Source organism: Indicator indicator, chromosome 2 (genome assembly GCF_027791375.1).
Source record: "Indicator indicator isolate 239-I01 chromosome 2, UM_Iind_1.1, whole genome shotgun sequence".
Taxonomy (NCBI): domain Eukaryota; kingdom Metazoa; phylum Chordata; class Aves; order Piciformes; family Indicatoridae; genus Indicator; species Indicator indicator.
In genome coordinates, this window is record NC_072011.1 from 12,152,086 (window position 1) to 12,172,961 (window position 20,876).

General features: G+C 41.6%; 1 protein-coding gene across 1 annotated transcript in view; it reads right to left on the bottom strand.

Annotated features, from left to right (window-relative positions):
* The window catches only part of SGK1 (serum/glucocorticoid regulated kinase 1), an 82,965-nt gene that overhangs the window by 22,212 nt on the left and 39,877 nt on the right, over positions 1–20,876 (bottom strand). Inside the window, exon 3 of the mRNA XM_054398124.1 lies at positions 7,862–7,937. Coding sequence (XP_054254099.1) covers positions 7,862–7,937 — 76 coding nt within the window. The remainder of the gene's footprint in view (positions 1–7,861; positions 7,938–20,876) is intronic.

Genomic DNA, 20,876 nt, shown 5'->3' on the forward strand with positions numbered 1-20,876 from the left:
TTGCTCTTTGAGATGCGTGGTCACACAGATTTCTCTTGCAAAATATATTGCAGAAAAGTATAGTATCTTTCACTACCATTACAAAAGAAATTTATTTTTTTATTTATTTTGTAAAAAAAACTGACATGGGCACATTCTCACTTTGAAGGTGGCTTTTAGAAACAACAGCAAAAGTTACAGAAAATTATAGTAATCAAATATTTTCCTTTTTCTGTGGGGCCATCATTCAATATGGTCTTTTTTTCTAAATGCATAGCAATAGTTCTTGGGCAAGAGCCAAGCAATCCAAATGGGCAGCCAGAAGACTCCTGATACTCAACTTCTGTTCTATGCCACATTTTCCTACAGCTTTTATCTATTAATCATGCAATAACCCATGCTGCTGTGTGATTTATTACTGAGCTGCATAACTGCACGAAAGGGTTGTAGCCAATGCCCTTTGTACTGCTCTTTGAAAATATTAACACTCTTCTGTAAGGCTTGGAGTTCTTTTCACTGGCAAGATTCCAGCTGAAGGGGCTTTCCGTGAGGTCTTGCTAGCCAAAATGAGGCTCACTGCTGTGGAAACAGGACCTCAAACAGAATAAAGCCACAGTTTGGATACTGTCTGGAAAATACAGGATGGTGAAGGAAATGTTAGGGCAAGAGAAAAGACTGGATCTGGAACATGAAAGGTGAATGGATGTGTTGCCTTCCCATCACTCTGCCACTTTTCTATTCTCTTGTTGTCCCTTACCCTCATCCTTCACACTGCATTACCTCTAGAAGTCTCATCTACCACCACACCCTGGAAGAAAGCTGGATGTGACTAATTTGATACTGGCCTGATACGTATTCTATGGTATGTTAGGCACCATATTTATAGCTCAACAGAGCAAGAAACAAATTACTTAAAACCAAAACAAAACCCAAACCCAACAAACAATTAATCAACCAAAACAATACTTAAATCTGTGCTATGACTGCATGGGGCGTCCAAGAAAAGGGGACTCTGAGGACAGTAGCATGATGTTTGGAACAAGGACAGAAAGAAATAGAGGGGTATTGAGGAATCTCCATTACTCTCCATTAAAGATGCTAAACCCAGCTCATTTAGGGGAGACATGAGGACACAGAGAGGGACTGATTCTTCTCCTCCTCAGACAGTAGTTCTCTTGTAGTTGAGAAGAACAGAGACTGTTCTTCCATTCATTGCCACAAAACACCAGAGTGACAACTTGTGACACCACCCCCCCCTTTGCAGAGGTCTTAGGTGAGATCCCCCAGTCTGTATTGATAGTGAGGGCCAGAACAATCCTTACTATCATTACAGACTGGGGGATGAGGTGTTAGAAAGCAGCCCCTTGGAAACAGATTTGGAGGTGCTGATGGATGAGAAGCTGGACATGAGCAGGCAGTGTGCACTTGTAGCCCAGAAAGCAAATCACATCCTGGGCTGCATCAAAAGATGCACTGCCAGCAGATCCAGAGAGGTGATTCTGCCACTTTGCTCTGGTGAGACCTCACCTGGAGTACTGTGTACAGATCTGGAGCCCTCAATATAGGAAGGACATGAACCTGATGGAGAGGTTCCAGAGGAGAGCCATGAAAATGATCAGGGGGTTGCAGCACCTCTGCTATGAAGACAGGCTGAGGGAGCTGGGGTTGTTCAGTATGGAGAAGAGGAGGCTCTGGGGAGACCAAATAGCAGGCTTCCAGTACCTGAAGGGCACCTACAGGAAGGATGGAGAGAGACTGTGTTCAAGGGCCTGCAGTGACAGGAAGAGGGGCAATGAGAGAAGGGCAGATTTAGATTGGATATCGAGAAGTTGTTCTTCACTATGAGGGTGGTGGAACACTGGAACAGGTTGCCCAGGGAGGTGGTTGAGGCCCCTTCCCTGCAGATATTCAAGGTGAGGCTGGACAGTGCTCTGGGCAGCGTGGTCCAGTTGGGGATGTCCCTGCTGACTGCAGGGAGGTCAGACTAGATGACCTTTGAAGACCCCTCCTGGTCTGGACCATTGTATGATTCTATTCTATGATTCTATGATTTTGTTTTGTACTTGGGAAAAAATTCTTCAGGCCTAAATGTACTGGGAAGACAATTTTTCACCAAAATTTTAGATGGAACAGTCACCACGGACCTTCCATCGGAGCCACCATGGAGCCCAGCTTCCTGCCTGACACCAGTGGCTGCAGATTGGTGTGAGACTGTCCTTCAGGTTTATCTGGAATGACTTCAAATGCCTGCCACCCAGACTGTTACGTTTATTTTTTAGTGCAAGTTCAGTATGACACATAGAGAGATGTTTATATTAACTGCAATTAAGATCCATTAGACCTTTGATCTGCTACCGTGTTGTAGTATATAAATGAATACATTAAAGGGAAAATAAAATGTGAAATAATTATCTTCTGTAAGTCATAAAGCTGAATTTCAAGCTGTGCCTTCAGAGTAGTTTCATCACATTTTTAATTGAGCTAGCTTTTGTATCAGGGAAGAAGAGCTTTATTGGACAAGATGAGGGGAAAGCAGAACAAAAGTTTGTGTTTCTTCAATCTGAGAGATGTCATGGGCTTGAAATTGTAATCTTTGAAACTTGTGTAGTAGGAAATCAAATTACCAAATTGTTAGGTTTTGAGAAGTAAAGCCTTGGTTTTCTCAAAGAGATACACACTGGCAATAAAAAAAAATACTGAAGCTGATTTGGAGATAAATTTGGGGAAAAAAAGTTGCATTGAGAGGACAAAATTAGCTAAGTATGATGGTCAGCTGATGTGAGAAAAAAAAAATACCAACCCAATAATCAGTCTTAAAACCAATCTCTTACTTTCCACTATCTGCTGAATCAGACTGACAGTTTTCTTGAAGAGAGGCACTGTCTGACTTCACTGCTCCATCCTGGAGGCACAGCTGGAGAACAGAGTGGTGAGAAGGGAAGACAGGGCTGAGGAGAAGGGAGAGCCTTTCTCTTGCACTCTGGTGAGGTCAGCTCAGGGAGTTTTGTTGGGGGCAGAGGGGGGAATGTTGTGCTTGTGCATTTTGAACACAGGTCTTTTTTGAGAATTTCATTTCTGCTTCCAGTCCTCACAGACAGCAATGAGCAGTGAATCCTAGCCTATGTACTCCCAGATTGGGGGCACTCATCCAGTCTTCTTCAATATGAACCCTTAAAAGTGCAAAATAAAGCTTTCTGTCACTTTCAAACACAAATGTCCAAACAACAATACTTAGAGGACTGTTCTTGGGTTCAAAGTCTGCACTGGACTGTGAAACAGTGTTGTGCCAGTCAAGTAAGCAACAGATCTCATAAAGGCTTTTTTTTTTTTTAATTTGTTTGTTTGTTTCTATTTGGGGGTTTTGTTTGTTTTTGTTTTTGTTTTTTTTTTTTTTACTTCTCAAGGAGGACAAAGGAGAAAAAATGGCATTTACTATTCCTTCAGGATTTTGTACATACATGAAAAGCTTACGTCTAAGCGATTTTTTGTTGGTATGTTGGACTGTTGGATTTTGGTTTGTCTGGATTTTTCACAGTGTGTTTTTTGGCTGGGCTCTATTGCCTGTTTTCAGTTTTGCTGTGTATCATGGCTTGCTGTGCAGCCTGCAGAAGTGTATAAAATGAAGCTGCAAGAGAAGGTGCAGAACCTAAGGGGGATTCCCAGCAAATGCCCCAGTTATTACAGTTCTGTCTCTGGATGCTGCTCCCTTGAGGTACCATATAGTTTCATGCAGAAGGAGACAGTCTATGAATTCCCACTGCAGAAGCAGATCTCCCTGTGGATATGTTCTGTAGGTAAACTGTCAAAAATGGAAGTTCCACCTCAGCCTTCTACATCAGTCTCTTTGCTCTGTTAAGAGCCTTTTAGCCTTGGAGTGTAGTTGAGAGCATTAAATTAACAATGTTATCAAATGCATTAAACCTGGAAACACAAAAGACTCATGATGGTTTGCTACTTGATGTCTGCCAGAGTGAATACCACAGTAGGTGCAAAATTATATCAAATCTTAGCAGGAGCATTCTGCAAAGCTTTGGGCTAAGCAGAAGAAGGTCAGGCCCAGCAGGTGCAAATACATGCAAAAGTCTGTGGGATCTCAGTCTCATAAAAAGCTCTCCTGCCTGCCTGCCTGTCCACCTGACTCTCTTTGTAGTAAGTTTCTGGTTCTCATGGTGAAGTGAACTCTGAAGCCTGAGGTTCACCGTTTTGAGAGTAAGGAGGAAGGTAGAGAAGAGAGGGAGCTGGTTAGTTCATGCATGTTGAATGTCAGTGATGGTAATATTTCTAATCATTCTAACATGGAAATGCTGGTTTGAATGGGTGCTTTAGATGCAACAATGAGAAATGGTATTTAGAAAGCAGTCTGGGTTTATTGTTTTTATTGTATTTATATTGTGTTTTGTAGCCTGCAGACAAAATGACTGAGAAAGATCCCTTTGTATAACTGGTTGAGTAAACACAGCAGATCTCATTATCATTGATTAAGATCGTTAATATAGAACTGTTCAGTATGAAAGTCAAAAAAATCACAGACCTGAGCTGTTGAACTGCAATGTTTTGGGCCAGAAGAAGCTGCTTTCCCAGTGGTGTGGGCAGTGTGTGGCAGAAATGAGCGCTCAGTGCCAGGCTGCAGTACTCCTGAGCTAGATAGGCATCTGGCACTGCCAGCTCAGTTGTGAAATGTTGTAGTTAATTAAGTAGACAGAAACAGAGGACAGAAAATGAAATGGCTGCTAATGTGAACAATGTTGTAAACCTAAAGCATTCCAAAATCACAAGTTCAGACACTGTTCCCAAGTTATAAGATTTGTTTACACACTATTTTAAAATAAAAAAAAAATCAATGGTAAATTTGTTCTTCTTGCTCTCTGATTTCAGAGATTCCACCTGCTTCACAGTCTTCCATCTTCTTTTCAACCACAAATATTAAGTACCTAAACAATTTTCTCAGTCTCCTAGGTCAAGAAAGTAGGAATATGTGAAGGAAACTTGAAATACCATGAGGCTTATCATCAAGTTGCAAGAACTGGTAAGACTGCTGTAAGCCTTGTGCTGCAAACTAGAGGCATTAAGTATCATACCTGTCTGAGCATTATTTAGTAAACACTTCAGATCCAAAATTATCAAGAACACTTTCAGAAAAATTATGTAGAAGAGTAGGAGCTGCTTCTTGCTAACAAGGTATCTTTGAGCTCAATGAATGTGTGGAAATGCAAAGCATTCTATGGATGGTTTTCTGCCTTCTATGATTTGCCTATTGCATTTGCAGTGGTGCAAGGAGGGCATTTCCACTCCATGATTTAAGAGCTGGTGGACCTCTGATGAAGGTAGAGCTGCCTGTGAAGAATGAATGTCAATGTCCTTTTTTACTGTGCCACTGTTTCATGTTATGCGCAGTAATTTCAGAGTACGCAGTGGTAGAAAATGTAGATGGCTGGCCTTTGTTTCCATTTCCATTTCATTGTCAAGGCCAAGATATATATATATATATATTTATATAAGATAAATAATGAGAGAATTTTGTCAATACTAGTATGTAGACAATTCACACAATTCTTCCAAAGGTTACAGGAGGCTTAGGATTGCTGCTCCTTCATTAAGACAGACAAATCTTTGAAAAAGCTTTTGAAGATAATTTGGATAAATTATTTTACAATTGTTTTCTCATAGTCATATCCTGCCTTTTCTTGCTCCTCATTCTCTGATTATTTTGCAGTCATCCCCAAGGACTCCCAATTTTGTCATGCAAGCACAACACAAAGTGGCCGAATCATAAGGCCCACTCTGCATCCCAAAGCAACCCAAGAGTTGAAGCTTTCACTTCAAAGCTTCTGGCATAATCAAAAGCTAGTATGTAACTAGAATGCAAATATACTACTTTTGTCCTAACTCAGGGGATTATGCAGGTGCCAAACAAGATTACCTTTGATTGCTCTTGTAGAAACATGGAAAGAAACACATCTTTAGCCTTCTAATGCCATTTTTACACATGCCTAAGAACTAGCTACCAAGTTTGTCATGGGAAAGCAATTGGACTTTAAGGAAGTTCAATTAACTGATGTGGTGAAGAAGTTTTTTAATGTTTCTTAGGTAGTCCCACCAGAAAACATTCAAAAATGAAAGGTGGTTCAAGACGTTATCCTAAGTGTCCCTGCTCTGCTAATTGCTGCAATCTCATACTGAGGAAAGCTTTCAGGGCCATTGTGTCATGGCAGAAGAGCTGTTCAACTACCTTGGGACTAAGTCCCAGATTATTAAACCATGATCACTTTTTCTGCTTTAACTGAAGGTAGCCTGGATACCCAAGCAACCCAGATAAGAAAAAGAACAGCACCCCATCCCATGATCATTGCCAAGACATGGCTCCTAAATACCTTTCAAGGTTCCTTCCAACCCAAACCAGTTTATGAACACTGTTTTTTAACTGTATCATTCCCCAGATATTGTTTCATGTGTAGCCAGGTCTAGGAAGATGAGAGGACAGTCACTTCTGGTAGAAAAGGAAGGGCAGGAACGAGTACAAGGGACATTGAGAGCCCTTACGCTGCATGTGAAGCTGGCAGAGGGATAAAGCAGATTGCTGGCCTGTTGCAATTCAGGTAGAAGAGAGCACAGCTCAAATTGTTCACATCAGTGGAGCTACCCTGTGTGGACTCCCATACTGCAGAAAAAAGTGTGTCATGACTATAGCAAATGTTGCTTAGGAGACAGGGTAACCTGTAATGTTCACAGACCACAGAGAGATCTCAGGAAAGGAGTTTGAGTGTTTGGGTAATTAAATGTATTTCTAAACTTGTTTCATTAAAGTTTATCATCTAGATCAGCATTTAATCTCTATGCATAGAAGCCAAGACTGGTTATAGGTCAGGGGAATTAACCAGGAGCATTAAGCATTCAAAATCAAAGCGAGGAAGTGAAAGATTTCCTCCTAATGGGAACAGAGGCTTCTAGGATATTTCCCAGGGAGACACTGCAAAAATGGCAAAGATAGCAGGAAGAAAATCCCCAAACCATTCAAGTGAAATCTGCTTCAGGACCTGACAGCTGCTTGTCATGCTAGAAGCAGTTTTTGTTTACTGGGACATTTGCACGGTGTAGCCATATTTTTGGGGACATCTTTTTCTTGGCTTAAATGCAGTTCTGATGTGTCATCCAACCACAGCACCAAAAGTCTAAATTAGTCTGGTACACTTTTCATTTGTAAATAAGATCTAGACTTATGATAAAACAAAGAGAAGTAAAGGCAAAGCACAAAACACACACCCTCCAATCCCCCAGAAAAGCAAGAGAGAGTAAGCAACAGACTAAGAAGAATGTGTGTGAAGTTGACATACTCAGTTCACTCAGTCTATGCTGTCTGTAATAAAACTAATGAGAGTGTTCATGTGCATATCACTCATGTCCTTGGTCCCCTGTGTACAGACTAGGGGTCACCAAGTGGCCTCTTTTGCTCTTGAACGTATTCACAGGACTCTTGCTGGTAGTTAAGGAGAGCTCTGCGCACAAAGCAGATCAACGCCAAAATGTGGCTGACAGCTTATTAAACAGATCTGCTATAACAGATTTGTTTCTCCTCATTATGCCATGGCATAATTCCTCGGGAGCCTTCGTGCAGCACTCACGTTGTGCACTGCAGCCATCCCGCATGCAAGTGAGTTGTTGTTCTTGTTGCTGTTGTTGTTCTTGTTGCTATTGTTGTCCAGCAAACACTGAGCGTGTGAGAGCCTATGTCGTTTTGACATGAAAAGCATCCTTCACTTAAACTTGGCTTGGGGACAAAGCACTTCATCACTGAATAACGGCTCATCAGAAGCAGAGAGCTCTGCCCGTTCAGCCCCCGTGCTGCCCCAGCCCCACTGCCTGCCTTGCTGCAAGCTGCCCATACCTGCCTCTTCACCATCCCAGAGGGGCCTGGGCTCAGGCTTCAGTAGCGAGTCTCCTTTGCCGTGGGGATCCTTCACCTGAAAAACAGAAGGAACACATCAGGTCACAAGAGCTTCCTACTGTGCTAGGTTATTACTCACAACACTTAAGACTGAAATTATTTTCCATCCCAAGAAAATGGATACGTCAGGCGGCAGTGCAAGACTGTTCTCCAGCTGTTTGTGTAATAAAGGGCAAACGTACGAGGCGCCAGGTACTGCCAGAAAAGGGTCTGTGCTTCATTGTACTTCAAATTGCATTTTTCCAGTCAAAATGTCTGTGTTGATTTTACACCCATGTACCAGATGGTTAGGCCTGTTCTTCTGCCTTTACCTGCTGAGGTAAGGGAAGGAAAAGGAACTAGCAGGTAGGGTCCCAGCAGGGCTATCTTTAGATATGGATATTGCTGTGGTGAGCCATTTTGTCCACTTTTTCACATAGGGTGGAGACAGCCTTAATGGGGATGGAATTTGGGTGTAATCCTTTTACATATCCTTGGGAATTGCCAGTGGGGAAGTTACAGACCCCTGTTCTCCTCCCTGATTAACATCTCATCCCTGCTATTACAGTACATCTATCTGCTGGCCCTCTAGACCTCTCTTACTCACACAAGAGACTTAGTTCAGAGCTGCACATGAATCTGTGAGAACTGGGAGTGTGACTGTACTCTGGTATCACTTTCACAAGGGTAACAGCTGTTTATCTTAGTGGTGCTACTTCTGGGGGATAAACTGTGTGAGAGGGTGAAGTCAGTCAGTAGGATTACACATTTACTAATGCTGTCTATTTCAAAGTGCTTCCCAGGATCTCCATCCCATTTAAATGCTGCATTCAGCATCAGAATGGGAAGCAGCAGTCAAACAGCAAATAAGGTGCTGCAGAAGAATAAGATAAAGAATTCTCAGTAGAATTACCACACAGGCTTTTGGTAAAAAGTTCTGGTGTTAAAAGACATGAGAAATTTTCTTTCTAACATCAAAACTGAGGTGCTTCTTCATACAAATGCATTGTTTTCAAAGTCTCCAGTCCTGAAGCATCAAAGAATTTGTCAGTATGAGTGACTCATGCAGAGTTTTCAGCTGATGCTCTTTGTACTTACAGTTTAAGACATGTTTTCATTCAAAAGATTCCCAACTCGAATGGCAACTTCACCCACCATTACACACACTCCAGAGAGGAGTGTGAAGCTGGCTGGAGGATGCACAAAGTTGCAAAGCATTGAGAAGTTGTCTCACTTTCCTAATAGCACATTTCTGACTATGTTTATCCAGGAGTGATTAATAACATGTTTAATAACAAGAAAAAAATAGGCACTCAGGACAGCCACTGTTCCCTGCTGCTGCAAAGCACTGTGATTAAAGAGTCAGGGGGTCTGCAAGAGAGAAGCAGCATGGGAATAGAAAGTAGAGTGTGAGATGAGGGAGGGAAGGGGGGAATTGCTTAGCTGATGCTGGCAGAACTCTGGTTATGTCCAGAAGAATAAAAGCTCAGAAAACACAGGAAAAAAACATATAAGAAAAAGCACACACTAGACATGGTCTGTACCTACAGAAAAGCATATCTTTATTTATGTACAAAACAATATATGGAAGAGCCACAGTGTCAGGGACAGAAGTACAACATCCACTATGTCCACAAGCAGTAAAAAGTTGAATGCTGAAAGCTGCAAACCCTGAATTCTGTTCCTTAATGGAATCCAGTAAAAAGGGAAACTCTCAGCCACTCTCATGAAACAAGGGGCACTGCAGCCAAAGTTCCACAAAGGTAAAGGTCTGGCAAGTTGTACAAAGGGGCCACGTGCAGCAAATTCCAAAGGAACAAATTTATGCCAAACAAGTACTAGACAGGAACAGAGCAGAAGGGAGGCCACTCTTACTGGAAGTAATGATTCCCAGAAGGATCACATGCATGTCCTTCCCTCACCTTATGCACACCCAGTGTCTTGCAAGTAAGGGCAATGGAGGCTTTTATCAAGGGGCCTAAAACACCAGCTTCTTCATCAACCAAGAGCACTACTGGGTGAGGTTGAAGGCACACATGTGTACCCACCAGAAGAAGGAGGATTTACAGCAGAATCCCAGGACTGAGCTGACACTGCAGCATCACCCTGTTTGGTCTCATCACGAGTCAGGCTCATCAAGGGCAACAAGGCTGGTGAGAGGTCTCAAGCACAAGCACTATGAGGAGAGGTTGAGGGAACTGAGGTTGTTTAGCATGGAGAAGAGGAGGCTCAGGGGAGACCTTATTGTCCTCTACAACTACCTGAAAGGAGGTTGTAGCCAGATGGGGTTGGTCTCTCTCTCAGGCAACCAGTGGCAGAACAAGAGGACACAGTCTCAAGCTGCGCCGGGGGAAGTTTAGGCTTGAGGTGAGGAGAAAGCTCTTCACAGAAAGAGTAATTGGCCAGTGGACTGGGCTGCCCAGGGAGGTGGTGGAGTCACTGTCCCTGGAGGTGTTCAAAAAAAGGTTGGATGTGGCACTCGGATCCATGGTTTAGTTGTCATGAGGTGTTAGGTATTAGGTAACAGGTTTGAGCTGATGATCTCTCAGGTCTTTTCCAGCTTGGTTGATTCTGTGATTCTGTGTAACACCAGCAAATTGCAGAGCTGGCAACAAATTCATTGTGCTCCATAGTGTGCCAGTCTGCTGAACCACAGCTGGTAACACTTCTGCAACTCACAGCAGTGCTGGGAAGGTAAAAACATTAAACATGTGAAACAGAGAATACCAGTGACAGAAGTCAACAAACAGGTAGGAAATCTAGTTTGAAGCAGCTTCTGGAGCTCTTATAGCACTATGTATGCCCACTAAAATTGTCTGTGATATTGCTAACAGATACACCCAATTCTACTGGTTTTGCTCCTCTGCCTTTTTTCTCCTTTAGCTGCTTCACAATTGTCTGTGTTTACAGTGGCATTTTAAGCGTGCCTTCTGTTTCTATGTCTATGATGCCATTTCAATCGAGGTTTCCCCAAAAAGTGAGGTATCCTTAAGGACATCCCACTTGTTATTGTATGCAGTAAGTTTCTTTTGTATGTTTTCCTGGATTATTTTCATGTACTACCAGTTCAACAGAATAATTAATTCTCTGACTACGGGAATTTCGCATGAAGTATAGGTGGTGTTGATTCTCATGCTTTAACATGCAAGAAAAGCTATAAGGCCACTACATCTACAAAATAAAAAGTGTTATGCAGGTGGGTTTAGTTTTTAAGGTATTTTCCCTCTTCATGATAGTTACACTGAAGAAGTTGTACTTTTTTGTTTGTGACAGTGAGTATGCTTATCATGGGGTTTGCAAAATGCTGGATTAAGTCTGTTTCCTAGCTGACTTGCTCAAGCCTAAAGTTCAGTGAGGGGGAAGGAGACAAATAGCTTAATGCTAGTGGCCAAGTCTTTGTGGTAGCTGAGTACACTTAAGCCACAACAGATCAAACCTCAGCAGGTCAAATATTTTGAAACCGTATCCATACAATCGTGTGTCAATGTAGAAAAGAGCACATTCTTTCATCCTGTAAAGCTCAGCTTCTCTCTTCCCTCATTTCTTGAACTCTGATAGTGTGACTCCAAAAGGCCAGCTGCCATCCTGCTCCCACTAAGCCTTGCCCTGGAAGAAGTACCGACTTTGATTTGCATGAGGTGAACCATGTTAGAGGTTGTATCTATGAAGCAGAGTTTAAAGGCTATAAACTATGTTTGGGGATTCCTCTGCTCTCAATGCCATTGCGAGATGATAAAAGAAAGCAGAAATCAGAAGTTCATATGTCGGTGCAAGCAACACTTGAATTGCAATACTGATTTTCATTAAAATTCAGTGCTTTATATATTTTGTGCAAACATGATGTTAATCCTGTTTTTTCTTGTTTTAAAAGCAGTAGAAAGACAGCAGTCTATATAAATGCTTAATAAAATAGCAGCTACATGACTTTCTTCTCTACTCCTTTTGATCTGGACACACTGTTCTCTTCAGCTGCAACACATCTTTGTGTGTCCTCAGCCTAGGGGCTGCCCTTAACAGAAAGACTGGAAAAGTGACAACGTTCTTGCAAAGGCTGGTGTAGGCTGGAGAATGGGAAAGGCTGTTAAAATGCAAGTATTTGATAAGATCCTCTGAAAAAGCTCATCTTGCTCATGACACCCAGCGTGGGGTTGGTTGAGGACATCCAGGCATTCATACATGTGCCTCCATCTCATCGTGGGAGTCCCAGAGGAGCTGGGACCTGAGGAATTTCTTTCTCCATTGAGGTAGTGTGGGGTCCACATTCCTACAGTGCACACAGCAAAGTGCCATGTGGGGAACACTCACCAAAAAGGCAGAAAGAAGTCAGAGTAAAAAAGACCTATTATTCTTTGAATAAAAACGTTAGTAAGGTAGATAACAGTTCTGGTCTAGAAATGACCTAAGACTCTCAATGCTTTCAATGAGACTAATGCTATGTTTATCACTTGGCCCTCCTCAACTGCTCTGCTGAACCCCAGAGCCAGAGAAATGTGATCTGCCTCATTCATTGCAAAGGCGAATTCAACTCTGAAGCCTAATTTACACGTCAACATTGTTAATTGCTTCATTGCTGAACATCTTAACAGAAAGAGCTCATTAATGGCTGCATATTCTCTTCAGCTGAAAGGACATCAATACCAACAGTGGAAGCAGAATACATTATCTAGACTAAATGCCACAGCTACTTTGTATTAAAAAGAAAAGATGTTGCTCACAGATACCAAATGGTACTCATTTATTAAAGTTATTTATTATAAAGGCTTTCTCTGCTGTTTCTACAGAAGTCCTGTAGAAGTTCTGCCTTATTCAGCGAGACACAGTCTTGGGATCCGGCATATTTTTGCTACTGGGGTGACAATGATTATCCTATTTTCACTTGAAGGTCTCGTTTATCCACATAAGTCATTGAATTGTTCATGACACAACATTTAAATGTACAGCTTCATTCCTGGAGAGCTTCTTCTAGTGAAGACACTATCAGGATGTAACAGGGCTGAGCATACATTAGGTCTCTCTATTTTGTTTGTGAAATGCTCACCTAAAGTGAAAAGACTGAGTTGTTAGTGCTAAAATGTCTATAGTCAAGCTTTAAAGCTACACATCCATTGAAATAAATGGGACCTATCCACATTTCAGCAATGCTGAAGTCTCAGTGGTGTTATCCTAAACATCTGCCAAAGGACTGGTACCATGATTAGTATCCAGGAAGAGCTGCCCCCACTTACTGTGCGGCTTCTGAAATGAAAGTAGACTGAACTGCCTTGTGCTGGTGTTCAAAGCAGGAATCCCAGGTGAATCTGAGATCTGAAGTTGCCTAGACCAGGACCTGACTATTGTAGCTTCTCATTGGCAGGTCCTCCCAGGCTGTCTGTGAAAGAGTATTCATAGATGTATGTAGATAGAACCTTAAATAATGTGGACTACAAGGTGTGTCTGTGGGTGGAAGAAACAGTGATGCAGATTTATATAAAAACACCATGGCACTTGATTATGCTGTGATCAAGTCAGCTTGAAAGACCATAACTGGAATGCAAAGTTGAGAGGAGGCCACGTGCTGCAATACTGTTTCTCCCACCGTTGTGTTTCTCCACACAGCACTCTGCATCCTTGTACAAGCATCTTTGCAGGAAGCTCCAATTCTAGGGGCAATGGACTGCAGGATCCCATAGCTGCTGGCACAGTGCATATGCTATTCCAGATGCTTGTCTACATTTTTGTTCTTTTCTGGTCTTCAGGAGTCTTTACCAAGTCCCATGTATGTACTATAAGGGTCAAAAACTATATGCTTTGTAGGATAGGCATCTCTTTGCGTCCCATTAGAGATCATCATTATTTTTAAAGAGATTTGCAACCAGGATGACTCAAATCATAAGCCCCACTGGCCCTTGCACTGTTTCATAGGTGAAAAGAACATTCATTGTTTTTTCCAGTTCTTCTGGTCAGTAATTTTAATCTTATTCCCTTCCTTCACTCTTCATCTTCTCTTTTGCTGCACTGCTTTGCAGACAGACTGATCTTCCTTTTATGGGAGGTGTACATTTTCAAAACCTAGAGATAAGACTGCATGCACCTCTATGAATCCTCTCTGCTTCCTTAGTAAAGGGAAGAAGTCTGGGCTAGAGCAGCATAGGCAGGAGGTGGCTTTTTTATCTCTCAGAGAAGAGGGTTTCCTAGCTTTGCAAAATACTATTTTTTTTTCTTTTTTTTTTCTCCAGAACAGGCACAATACAGATACTCCAGTGGGATCTGAAGGATTCTCTTTCAAGGAGAAGCACCAAGAATTAAAATAATAATGTACTTCAACTGATTTATTTACTGATTTATTAAAATAATTTTCTACCAGATTTTTTCTGTATAACCAAAAACCATTTGGCAGAGGTGCTTGTTATTGGAAAAAAAAAAAAAAAACACCATTCATAAAAGAAATCTTTTCTTCAGGCTTCAGATATAATTAGAATCATGGAATAGAATCATAGAATCAGTCAGGGTTGGAAGGGACCACAAGGATCATCTAGTTCCAAGGCCCCTGCCATGGACAGGGACACCTCACACTAGATCAGGCTGGCCAGAGCCTCATCCAGCCTGGCCTTAAACACCTCCAGGGATGGGACCTCAACCACCTCTCTGGATAACCCATTCCAGGCTCTCACCACTCTCATGGTGAAGAACTTCTTCCTCATAATTGTCAATAAATACCATGGCTTTGCCTTGGCAGTTGTCAGTTTGTGGTAGACCTTAAAATTGTGATAATTTTTTGTTCTGCTAAGATTATGAGGGAAGAGAAATTGAGATATTATTGCTGTCTTAAACACTCTGTTAAAACAGTGCACAAAAGGCTGGCTTTGGATCACAGAACTGTCAGGGTTGGAAGGGACCCCAAGGATCATCTAGCTCCAACCTCCCTGCCATGGGCAGGGATACCCTCACTAGATCTTGTTGCCCAGAGCCACATCCATCTTGGCCTTAATAACATCTAATAGAATCATAGAATCAGTCAGGGTTGGAAGGGACCACAAGGATCATCTAATTCCAACACCTCACACTAGAGAACTAATAGGATAACTACTAACTGCATAAGATTCTGTGAAACTTGCAGCTGGTCAGTACAGGTCCAAGTTATTTGTGAGCAGGTCCCATTTAACCTGCAAAAACATAACACTCTTCCAGAGCTTTCTTGACCATTGCCTGCTGACAGAAAGTGCATCTACCTGCAGATGGGTTTAATTGTGTTTTCCACGTGTTTTTGAACCAAGCAGACTGTATCCCAGCCTGAAGCTAAGCTCAGGGACATAACTGAACAACACTGTGTGAATCACAGCTTTTGTGATTCATCGCCTTCAAACCAGATCTGCATTTAATGATGTTGGGAAACAGACCTGTTTGAATGGAACTGGCTGATGTAACATATTGAAGGGCCGTGTTGTGGCTCCAGAGACATGCACCCAGGGACAATGAAACTGCAAACCTTTTGGTTACTGAAGGAGTACTTCCTCTTGAGTAAACAAAAGCACAGGGGGAGCAGCAGTGAAAGCCAGCACTTTTCTTCCCTGCTCTTACATGAAATTTCACCTGCACTTTTTCTACAGTAGAACTGCACCAGTCCAGCCAATGCAGATAAATGTTATTTGTGCAGTAAAGGCCTTTTGGATTGCTCATTATGAAGCAGGCAGCTTTTGTTATAATCGAGTGGTGGGAGTAAGAAAGCATTGGTTAGAAATTAATAATAAAAAAGTATCACGTTTTTCTGCAGTAAATTCTTCATTTAAAAATTCATAGAATCACAGAAAGGCAGGGGTTGGAAGGGATCTCTGGAGATCATGTAGTACAACCCCTCTGCTAATGCAGGTACACCTAGATCAGGTTTCAGGTTTCATTAAAGCCAGAATATTGGATTTAAGGCTTCTTACCTCAGATTTTGAAAAAGTTTGGGTTAGGATTCAGATTTGTAGCTGTTTTGCTCCATTGGGCTAAATATGAATCTGTAGAATATCAGAGGTTGGAAGGGACCTCAAGAGATCAACAGGTCCAACCCCCCCTGCCAGATCAGGATCACTTAGGGTAGTCTGCACAGGAATGCACCCAGGTGGGTTTGAAAGTTTCCAGAGAAGGAGACTCCACAACCCCCCTGGGCAGCCTGTTTCAGGGCTCTGTCACCCTCACTGTAAAGAAGTTTCTTCTCATGGTGAGACGAAATCTTCTGTGTTCTAGTTTGAACCCATTGTTCCTTGTCTTATCACTGTGAACCACTGAAAAGAGCCTGGCCCCCTCCACTTGACACCCACCCCTCTGATATTTATAGACATTGATCAGATCCCCTCTCAGTCTTCTCTTCTCCAGACTAAACAGCCCCAGGGATCTCAGTCTCTCTTCATAGGGGAGAAGCTCAAGTCCCCTAATCATCAATGAATGGAGAGTCAGAAGTATCCAATACAATGATCTTGTCTGATATTCTGCATCATGTGGCTACAGTAGCTCGACAGGTTTATTGCTACCTGACCCCCCTCATAATTTCTTATCTGATCTTGAGTTCAGAATTTCCAGTGATGGAAAATAAACTCTTCCTTCTATGAGTTATTTGTTCAACAGTTTTGATCTTTGCTTGATCTTCCAGTCACAGGATTCTTTTATGTTTTTTCTTTGGAGAGCTTTGTGTTAAAAGTAACTATTCCACCAGGGAGATATTTGCAGGCCACGGTCAAGTTGCCTCTCAAGCTCATATTTGATGAAGTCATTATAGCCCTCTCACTGAGGGTTAAACGATCTTGCATTTGGTGAAGGGAAGCAAAAACACACACAAAGTAGCAAACAGAGCTATAAATTCAAGCCCTTGCAGTGGCCTCACATTAACACATACCTGCATCAATCTAAGTCAAGCTCAGGAAGAAAAAAAATCCTATAATTAACATTAGATGTGGTTTAAAAAAAAAAACAGAAACAAACAAACAAACAAAAAAACCCAATACCAAAGCCAAAACAAAAGAAAAGAAAACCAACCAACCAAAACCAAAACCCAACCCCCCCAAAAAAAACTGTTAGGAAACCAGAGCTCATGTCTAGACTATCAAAAATAGGACTTAATGCCATTTTTCTTTTTATGTGGATTTTACCTTTCTAAAGATTACAACTTAACTATCAGAAGCAAATGAATGCATCATATCCTATAATAAAAGCCTGACATATTTTTAAGTGGGGAGCTTAACACTCTTAAGCAGCATAGTGGAAAAAAAAGAGTAGCTGTATGCAGACCTGACACAACACTTGCAGTGAACAAGATAGGTTGATTAGAGAGGACAGAGCTTCCACATGTTCACAAGGCCCCTTGGAGCTGTGGGTATCTTCCAAGGCTCACAAGATGATTCCTTTTTTTCTAGAAAAGTGTCATAAGCCTGGACTTTTTGGTCCTTGCTTGCTCTAATCATAATCACCCAGTTGTACATTAGCCTACTCTCACCCACAAACCACAAATGCAGGGAAATTAATGTTAACTGAATTGACTCCAGGTTTGGTATAAGATTTGGTCAAAGGCTGGGGTCAGTTCTCACTTTGCCTGCACTAGTTCTGTGCCCTGGGTGTTAAAGCCTCAGAAATAATCAATGACCCTTGTGTGCTCCTGGCTTGTTTTGAACTGCTGCTGGCCTGAGCAAGGGGCATTTGTCCATGGATGAGCAAGGGAGATAGCTCAGCAACAAACACCTACCTACGGCAACAGTTTTCTCTGGCTGCTCAGTCACGTAGCACATATTTGCCAGGGAGAAGATGCTGCTGCATTTTGCTTCTGACACTAAGTGCACTTACTGTGTAGGAAGTTTACTGACCCTCTAGACTGTATCCTCACTCTGGCCTAGGTAGTAGTATAGAAAGCTAGTTGCAATATTACAGTATGGTTCTCCCTCTTTCTGTATATGGGAAGAAATAAAAGCAGTGACCACTCAAGCAGTGATGATGTCTTCTGCAAGCCAGAGACAACTGGTAATATGTGGCATTTTGAAGTAGCAAGCCTAAGGATTAATTGGATAATTATTATCTCCATTTTACAGAGGGAAAATGTGAATAACAAAGTTTGAAGACTTGTTCAAACTTAAATCTTAGTTCAAAGAATCTGAAGTAGTTCTGAATCCTCCAATTAATTCTCATGATGAAGTGATATCCTATAATACATTCTTACATAAGTATGACAATCAGTTTACACACATGGTAAGTTTTAAACCAATGGAGAAGCCTTTTCTCAGCATATATTTTCAATGCTCATCAAGCACTTGGGGATCTTTTTTTCAAGGCTTGTGGTTCTGCCAGGTATTCAAATATGAAGAAATAGAACTCAAATAAGAGAGACAGTAGATCTCAAATCTCACCAACAGGAACTAGCAAGCCCACAAAACTTTGTGTATATGGGGATCGCTCAGAAACATGGATGAATTACCCAGGAACAGGGTTAAATTTGTTTCTGAGTGATTATTTCTGTTGTAGTACAGCTCCAGGCCTCTGGAGATTAAGGGTAATGGCTCCAGTTGTGCAAGGGCCACCCACACAGAGCCAGCTGTGATTTAGAGCTGTGGGATGCTGTGATACCTATAGGTCTTCTTTGGACTGGCAGTGGCCAGGTTTCCAGTTCCAGCCCTAAATGTCACCATAGCCTAATCTGTTTTACAACCCTTAGCCCTGTGGAGTGTCTATAATAACAGTGGAGGGAAGCACTCTACAGACACCTTGATCCCTGTGTACAAAGATGCTGGGCAACATCTCTTTTACTCTTCTCTGAAACACAAACATGTTTATGTGCTTGACTGAAGAACAGAAGGTGAGGACAATGGAGGAGCAGACAAGTACTTTGACCCACCAGCAGCAAGCACACAGTGCACCCATCAACTATCCTGCTGCATTGAAACTTAGATTTACATTGCCTGAGCTGTACATATCCTGAGAAAGCCAAACAATGCTTGCTACATGGATAGCTTTGATGTTCTGCTAACTTTGAAATGTTGATCCTTTCATAATATTGCAGTTCAGTGTCATGTTAGTAAAGTCAAGGACATCTTTTTATAAGAAAATATAGTCTATTATGCATGAGCTAACATGCTGTACTTGGATTTGATCTTTTTTTTTCTTAGTACCTGATTGTTCTCCCTTTCATTTTCCCTGCTAAGGAATCATTTGACCTGAAAATAAAAAGGAAATGAGGCTGATTAAAAGCAAAAGGTTTTTGGAGAGTCACTTTCTATCTGTGCTAAATTTAGATCATATTTCTATTAATTTCTGACAGCTCAATGACATAGCAAGGAACAGATCCTATTCTCTGTTTAAGGCAATGGAAAATCTCACTCCATCCTCAGGATTCACCACTTAAAGGAAAGAAAAATGAAAGGACACATTCTAGCTGGTGCAAGCAATAGCTTCATTCACAGAGAATGTGAAAAATCAATTGACATTTTAACTGCCTGACCTCTGTTACAAGCATCTGTGGGGAAAGAAAGCAAATTAGCAAATCGTGTCCTTTTTTAGTTAGGTTCATTTAAGGTTACAACATTAGCTGCATGTGTGTTCACAGGAAGAAATGAAGCAAAGCTTCAGTTACAGTTGAGCTGCATGGGGGATGTAAATGAATGTCTGCATAATGCCATCACTGTCTGGCTTGTGTGTGCAAAACTTGAAATGGAATTGTACACAACTGCTACAAGCCCATGCTGTTCTACACCCTTGTTTTACAAGGGGTGGTAGAAATGGAGTGATACTGGCCTGATAATGAGGGCAGTGATTGTTTGCCATTTAGGAACCGGAACAGAAACTGAAATAACTTGAACAAATAGACTATAGTTACATCAGGGGTGTGATTAGGGCTTATCAGTGGGTTTCTTCTAGCTCTCCTGACAGGAGCTGGGTCAATTTATGTAGGCTAGATGAACTCCCTATGCAATGTATGTCCCCTGCATCAGAGCCAGTCAAGGAGATATCCTCCACCATCATAGCAAAGGCTCAATCTCAAGGCAGCCTCCAGCAATGGGTACTGTAATGTGGTGCTGTGTTCTCAGCACTGTGCCAGAAAATCTCTTATGATTTGAGTATGTGGTCACAAAAGCAATTGTGATATCATTTGAGTGACTTCAGTGTGGGTTCACCCAGTGTTAGGAATAGTGAGATCATTTTCCAGCACGTTCCTGAGTTGGTCTGGTTAGGCAGTGTCAGTGCCAGGCACCTTATCCCTCGCTGTTCTTGCTGTCAGCCACCCTGGTTCCAGTACATTCATACATACATACATTACTATAAACATACATGTTGCCATTAAGATGTGTCTTGGGGATATTGGTGGTGCAGATAAAGTCTAAAACTTCATTCTACCCAAGAAATAAATTGTGAGACTTGAGTTGTAAAATTCTATACAAACATATTTCTTATCCGGATTGATGTTCACATTGGCAAGCCAACATCTATGTTGGATGGCGATTTAAATCAAATTTCCTTGCTTCAGTTTCTGCTCACAAGGAAGGAATGAATGAGGCCTGTGTGGTCCTTGCATCCTGGCTTTATTTTTTTTTTCCTAAACATTTCACAGTTTGATATTTGATAGTGTGATTATTAACAAGACTTGGTCTTGCACAAAATGGTTAGCTCATGATGTCCAAAAGTTCAACATAAAGGTTAGTACTGTTTAATATACAACTACTTGCATGCTTACTGAGCATATTTGATGGTCCATTGCCTCTGCTCTTGTGGATTTTCTCTTGCTTTGAATCTTGAGGAGTAAGGGAAGAAGAACAAGGGACATTTCACTGTTTGTTTCCAGCCATAAAAGCACCAAATGAGGCTTTTGGATGCATTTATACTTTCTCTTCCAGCTCACTGTTTCTAGTCATAACACCAAGAAAAAGGGGAATTGTTAAGTTAAAAATTTTTTAACATGCTACTAAGTATAAACAGTCATTGCAACTCTGGAAAGCATTTGCTTCTTTTTTTTCACAGTACAAGTATTCACTTGCATTCA